The sequence below is a fragment of the Octopus bimaculoides genome, chromosome 5 (assembly GCF_001194135.2).
Source record: "Octopus bimaculoides isolate UCB-OBI-ISO-001 chromosome 5, ASM119413v2, whole genome shotgun sequence".
NCBI lineage: Eukaryota > Metazoa > Mollusca > Cephalopoda > Octopoda > Octopodidae > Octopus > Octopus bimaculoides.
This window is the reverse complement of record NC_068985.1, coordinates 77,133,445-77,140,677: the sequence shown is the minus strand read 5'-3', so window position 1 is coordinate 77,140,677 and position 7,233 is coordinate 77,133,445. Positions and strand designations below refer to the sequence as shown.

Sequence of the window (7,233 nt, the reverse complement as noted above, 5' to 3'; positions counted from 1 at the left end):
GTTAATAAACCACTTCCATCATCGGAAAGCTGATCGTTTTCATTAAATGATCGATGTTTATGTAGGATCTTCGCATCAAATTTACCTCTGTTGGCTCCTGTAAAATAACAAGCAAATGTTTTCCAACGTTTATGTATTGTAAATATGGATAAAATCATTGTGCTTTAGGGGTGCTGAGAATATTGACGATTTGAAGAAGGCTTTTCTTCACACAGACGAAAGAATTATTTTCTCAGTGCAATTGAGAGCATAATTCTAATTTTTTTTTTTATATTATCTCCGCTGGAATCAACATTGTCTTTCATCCTTTTGGAGTCGATAAAATAAGTACCAGTTAAAAACCGGGTTCGAAGTAATCGAATCGCCCGTTTCTCTGAAATTGCTGGCCTTATGCAAAAATTTTGAAATCATTATTATATACATATTATCAAATAATATAACAATGAGAATAGAGTTATCTTGTTCTGACGAAAGGTTTTGCTCGAAACGTCGGCATTCTTTGGTGTACATGTTAAAATTGCATTTTATCATTACATATTAATTTAAGGCAGCAAGTTGGCAGAATAGTTAGCAAGCCAGGCGAAATGCTTAGCGGCACTTTGTCTTTACGCTCTGAGTTCAAACTCCGCCTGGGTCGACTTTGCCTTTCATCATTTTAGGGCCGATAAAATAAGTACCAGTTTAATACTGGGGTTGATGTAATCGACTAGCTCCCTCCACTAAAAATTTCAGGCCTTGTGCCTATAGCAGAAAGGGCTATTAGATATTAATTTTAGTAGATGAGTTCAATTCATTCTATAGTTATTTAATTATTGTGTTTGTAACTCTAAAGGAAGGTGTAAAGACCGTGTAGAGAGAAATCGTTGTCTGAGATAATGAGTTATAAAAAGTGAATTGGCTCCACGCAATTAATTCTACATATGAAATGAAGTATCTTTGTTAGTTCATACAAATACATTCCGGTATTTTTATTTGTATAAACTCAGAACCACATCTTTCAAACTTAATGTAAGACGTGATTCTGCGTGTGTAAGTATTTGAATGCAAATTCATTATAGCCCAGGAAAACGAAATATGGAGAGAAAAGGAGAGAAGAAGAGCGACAGAGACAAGTGGTGGCTTTAAGAAATTAATATGTATGCAAAACGGATGACTTCAGCAAAGATGGGATCTTGCTAGGAAGTTTAGAAGAGAAAAGCTTGGATTGCTAAGTTTTAGAATCAAGAACATGCTTTAGTATTGATCAAGAAATCATTTTGTTTTTATTCGTAACTGATAAAATTAGAGCTTACATTAAATATGAGAAACTACAAAAGAAGCATGTAAACTTACTGGCTATGCTTCCAATAGAATAGGCTCTTGCTTTACCAATTACCATTTGTGGTTCTGTCCACCCCTCAAAGTATTGCTTAAACAGTGGAGTCTCACCTTGCTCAACCACTCGGGTCATCTGAGTCCATTCAGGGTAGTTTTTATTGTCGATAAATTCCTATATAAGTAAACAGAGTGCGGCAGTTTTGCTCAAATATATTTAACAACAAACGAATCTCTTATGATCGAAATACAAAAGTGTATACGAGGAGGTGCTGAAAAGTTCTTGGCTTTAAGGGTATCGCGAAAGGCTTGATTGGAGGTCCAACATTGCGAGTTCTTTTACAGAGCTTAGAAAACTGAAAGCCCGCTGCAATAAGTGTGTGGATCTGAGAAGGTAATATGTTGAATAAAATCATAATTAACTGATTCTCTTGTATTTTCTTTTACCCAAAAGCAGGAGCTTCTCAGTACCCCTCGTATATTCTCTTTCCATTAGTTCATTCTCTCTCACCCTTCCTCATCTCTCTTTCTCTCACCCCGTCTCTCTCGCTCTTTCATCTCTAGCTTAATCTTCCTGGTTGTATATAGTTCAACACAGCCTATAAAAAAACTAACATGGCAGTATTTTATAACTTGCTGTGCTGTATTCAAGGTCTGGAACATTTCGATTCACTCTCAACACTGTTACACTAATGTAATTTTTACTCAATGAATACAAAAAGAAAACTACGTCAGAGGCAATGCAATACTATTCTTTAGGGTTTTAATTTTTACACTTTTCCAATATTACGGCTTTACCTAATGATAGATGAAAAAATTCCCAGAAAATTGTGTTTTTACCATAGCCAATTTCCAGCCAGATTTTCGTTCATTTGCAGTACAGTTTTTTCCGATCCAAACAAATATTCCACTAGAACCAGTATCTAAAATAAAACAATCCTGTAAAAAGCAATATATGAATAACAATCAAATATACGAATATACCATAACACTGATTATATAAACAATTTGGGAAGGCAGTTTTCCTTATATTTCTTGAAATATTGAAGAGACTAAAGCTGAAGCAGAATTTTGGCATGCTTAATAAAAGGGAAGAGATACTATCAAACTGCAGGCATAAGATTTCCAAGGGAAATCACTATCGGATCAACTCGAGAGATCCTTCCTAAATTCTTTTGGCACAAAACCAGCAATTTTGAAGAAACAGGGTATTCGATTGCGGCATGTGTGTGCGTGTGTGTGTGTGTGCATTATGAAAATTGAGTTCAACAAAAAGCGTTTTGTTTCGTTACACACACACATAAACATCTTATTGTGCATTGCAACTGTTGCAACTTCCAGCAATAGTGTATAGTAGTAGTAGTAGTAGTAGTAGTAGTAGTAGTAAAAGAAGAAGAATAAGAAGAAGAAGAAGAAGAAGAAGAAGAAGAAGAAGAAGAAGAAGAAGAAAAGGAGGAAGAGGAGGAGGAGGAGGAGAAGAAGAAGAAGAAGAAGAAGAAGAGGAGGAGGAGAAATAGAAAGAAGAAGAGGAGGAAGAAGAAAAGGAGGAAGAGGAGGAGGAGGAGAAGAAGAAGAAGAAGAAGAAGAAGAAGAAAAGGAGGAAGAGGAGAAGAAGAAGAAGAAGAAGAAGAAGAAGAAGAAGAAGAAGAAGAAGAAGAAGAAGAAAAGGAGGAAGAGGAGAAAAGGAGGACGAGGAGAAAAGGAGGACGAGGAGGAGGAGAAAAGAAAGAAGAAGAAGAAGGAGAAGAAGAAGAAGAAGAAGAAGAAGAAGAAGAAGAAGAAGAAGAAGAGGAAGAACAACAACAACAACAACAACAATAACAACAACAACACTTACGTTGGAATCAAGCATATTACTTTGAAGTGGGCGCCCACCGACTTCGGTTATTTCAATGCTTCCATCAGCATCGCAAACCCTTAAACAGATGCACAGAAATATGACAGTGAGTTAAGGGGAAAGGAAAAGAAAGTGTGTGTGTGTGAGGTATAAGAATATTAGCATAGCCTTTTAATAGGCTACTCTAAGAGATAGATAGATAGATAGATAGATAGATAGATAGATAGATAGATAGATAGAACAGACAAGCAAGACATGCGGTATCACTTTAGAGCCTTTAATTTATAATTTATAATTTAAACATTGTGCAGAATAATTATAGTAAATCGGTAAGTATTTTTACAGCTGTTTCTAGAATAGCTAAGTTTGTGGAGCATGCATTATTGAGCAAGTATTTCTACGTAAGCTAAGTATTCTGTCATCAGAGGGAGAATTAAGAAAGAGTATTCTGTCTCTCCGATGACACTACTTGGTATGGTTTGAGCCACTATTGTTTCACTCTACCATATCAAAAATGAGGATTTCTTCGGTCAGGATCAATCAGGAAATCAATCAGGAAAACCAAAACTAACAAAAATTTTTGTAAGTAATTCTTTTTAAAGTAACAAGGACGTTTAAACAAAAACAATAGGTGTTGGTAAATAATCAACACATTTACGTACCTATATAATTTATGAAGTTTGTTTTGGTTCTTCTCAAATTCGTCATCATCGGCTGCAGAATCTTCAGCACTTATAGCACCACGGGAACCTAAGTCTTTGAAAAATTCTGAATCGGAATCCCATTTTTTATCTGAAGATATAAGTATGTTGCAGCATTTAGAGTGTTTAGTACAGATATCAAATCAGTTTGGAAGAGTATACCTGAGTAAATATTTGGGGAAAAATTATAATCCTAAATATTTGGAGTGGACATATAAAGGTTATTATTTCGAAGTTATAAAATAGAATCATGGAGTCTCTCATTAATATATAATATATTTTAATAATAATAATAATATTTCCGTATATTTTGTTATACACTGATAACTTTCTTGTAGTTGAACAGTATCAAAATCGCCAAGAAAAAATTACATTAGTTACACATTAGAACTGAGGTGGTGAGCTGGCAGAATTCTTTGTACTCCGAGCAAAATACTTAGCGACATTTCTTCTGGCTTTACGTTCTGAATTCAAATTCGAGCGAGATTGATTTTTTGCATTTCAACCTTCGGAAATCGTTAAATAAAGTACCAGTTGAGTACTGGATTCAATGTAATTGACTTACCCAACACCCCTGAAATTGTTGACCTCTTATAAAAATTAGAAACAATTTATTACATATTACATCTATGATCAATGTACACAAGTAAGAAGAAATATACAGATAATTAAATGATCAAGAACATGTTTATAACATAACTGAAAAGACTAATGTTTTTCTCATCTCATCAAATTTTCACATTTCTTGGGTAGCAAGTTGGCAAAAATAATGTTACAGCACTTGCGAGTATTTAGTAGGGAACACTAATTTCAAATATAGTTGAATTATTTTTTGTCATAAATGGACAAAAGCGATATCAGTTGTTGAATGAATAGGCTTTGTTCCCATGTCTGTAAAACTAGGTCTTACGCCTCATTACATCGATATAAGATAATATATGCTACTACTGGATGTCATTAGGTTAGGTTTTCAATTCAATGTGGGAAAACCAGTGTTTATTTATTGATTGTGGTTCGCATGCGTGTCGTACTGTATTGTATACGCATGTATATGTATATTCATTATATTGGTTTCAAATTTTGGTTCAAGGACAACAATTTCGGGGTAGGAGAAAAGTTGATTACCCATCTAGTACTTATTTTATACACCCAAAAGTCGACCCTGGCGGCATTTGAACTCAGAACGTGAAGTCGAAAGAAATGTCGCGAAGCATTTCGTCCGGCACAGTAACGATTCTGCCAGCTCATTGGCATAAGCATATTTACTATATTGTAGACATATATGTATTCTGTATACACACACACACACACACACACACACACACACAATGTGCATTCCAGGAGTTTTCAGACATCTATTCGTTTCAAAAAGGTACAAAACTCTAATCTTCATCAAAGCTGTAGCCTCTGACTTCAATACACTTGTAGCATTCCAGCTACTTCATGAAGTCCCCATGAAAGTCCTCCAAAGTGAAGGTGCCCAGGACCATTGTCACAGCCTCTTTCGTCTTCAAAACCACTGCCCCTGAGGTTCTTCTTCAGTGTGAGGAGCAACCAAAAATCACAGGTAGCAAGGTCTGGGCCGTAAGGAGGGTGAGGGACAGTTTTGATGGCCATATCTGTCAAGTAGTTGGTTACTTAGATACTCGTCCCTGAGCACCCTCAGAACAAATTTTGCGCATCTTCAGATCTTCGTGAATAATTTTGTGCACAATTACCACATCAACTCCAAACTGTATGCTCAAAGCCTTTATAGAACACTACGGTCTTCATCCAGAAAATTGCAAATTTTCTCCACCAGCTCTGATGTTTTGATGTCCATCGTGAAAAAAACCCTTGACGAACGATGTCCTTTCGATCAAAGACGATCAGCATCCCCGCATTTGAGCGACTCTGACGGTTTATTTATTTATTTCATGAGCGAACTTACTCCGATTCTTGTGACATAAAGACCGAACAGACTCGTTCAGTTTCATTATATGAAACTCTTCAGAAAACTTTTATGTGCATTTGAAATACCAAACAGCTCCTGTCTGACAATGACACTGTTCTCATTTTGTTCACAAGTTTTGCAGCAACACGATACTCCTCCAGTTACTTTTTAAAATCATTTGACATACAATTTACAGATAAACACCTCTTCAGAATCTTCACGGAGAGTTAGACAATGATTTTTAACTATTTATACAGGGGTTGAATGGAAACACCTTAGAATTTCAAACAAATTTATTTTAATATGGGCAGGACCGTCTTTGGTAGCTTGAATTCTACGAGGTATGAACTCGTACAAAGTTTGAATTATTTCCAAAGGAATTTTTGTCCATTCTTCAGCTAAAAGAGTCTCCAATTCTTGTAGTGATGATGGTTGAGGGTATCGACTGCTTATTTGTTTTTCTAAAATACAGCATAAATGATCAATAATATTGAGTTCTGGGGACTGTGGTGGCCAGATAAAATGTTCAACTTCACCAGAATGTTCCTCGTGCTGTTCAATAACAACTTTAGCTGTGTGAATTGGTGCATTATCATCCTGAAAGACTGTGTTTCCCTTCGGAAATAGTTCCACAACTATAGGATGAATTTGATCAGATAAAATGCTTAGTCTTGACTTTGGGCCGGCGGATTTCCAAGATATAGCCCACCCCCACCACTTGATCATCACAGATCCTCCTCCATGTTTAACAGTTGGAAGAAGGCAGTCTGGGTCAAATTTTTCTTTTGATTGTCTTCACACGTATACTCGGCCGGTGGTCGGAAATAAGGTAAATGATAACTCGTCTGAGAAAATAACATTCTTCCACTGCTCTAGGAACCAATTCTGTAGGTTTTTACTCCACTCTAAACGCTTTGCAATGTTTGTTTTTGAAAGTAGTAGTTTTCTTATTGCAGCCCTCCCTTGAAATCAGGCTTTGTGAAGCTCCTGGCGAACAGTTTTGGTGGAAACTGGATCCTCGAGGTGGTCATTAAGCACTGCAGCAATTTTGGAAGCTGTACTTTTGTGATCCTTTCTAGCAATTTGCGTAAGAGTCCGACGGTCGCTATTTGAAAGTCTTGGTTTTCTTCCGGAGTTTTGTTTCGACGAGGAGGTTTTTCCCTCTTTCTCAAAGGCTGTCATTACTTTCCAGACAGTACTTCTTGATACACCAAACATTTCGGTTGTTTACATTACGCTAGCGCCTGCCATACAAGCACCAACAATTTGACCTCTAGATCTGTTATTTTATTGAATTTTAATCAACTTTTTCTGTTTATATCTGAAAAGAAACAGCAATTTTAGCAAAACATATTAAGCAACACTAATAATAAATCAAAAACATAAAAATAAACAAGCTTTTGGCGGTTTTATAGATATTTCAAAATTATGATGCTATGATTCTAGGT

At 36.0% G+C, this 7,233-nt stretch overlaps 1 protein-coding gene across 1 annotated transcript in view; it reads right to left on the bottom strand.

Annotated features, from left to right (window-relative positions):
• Positions 1–7,233, bottom strand: part of LOC106875163 (gelsolin, cytoplasmic) — an 85,933-nt gene that overhangs the window by 44,138 nt on the left and 34,562 nt on the right. Inside the window, exons 8-12 of the mRNA XM_052968074.1 lie at positions 3,814–3,943; positions 3,152–3,230; positions 2,155–2,253; positions 1,333–1,489; positions 1–97 (exon numbers count right to left, since the gene is read on the bottom strand). Of these exons, the coding sequence (XP_052824034.1) occupies positions 1–97; positions 1,333–1,489; positions 2,155–2,253; positions 3,152–3,230; positions 3,814–3,943 (562 nt within the window). The remainder of the gene's footprint in view (positions 98–1,332; positions 1,490–2,154; positions 2,254–3,151; positions 3,231–3,813; positions 3,944–7,233) is intronic.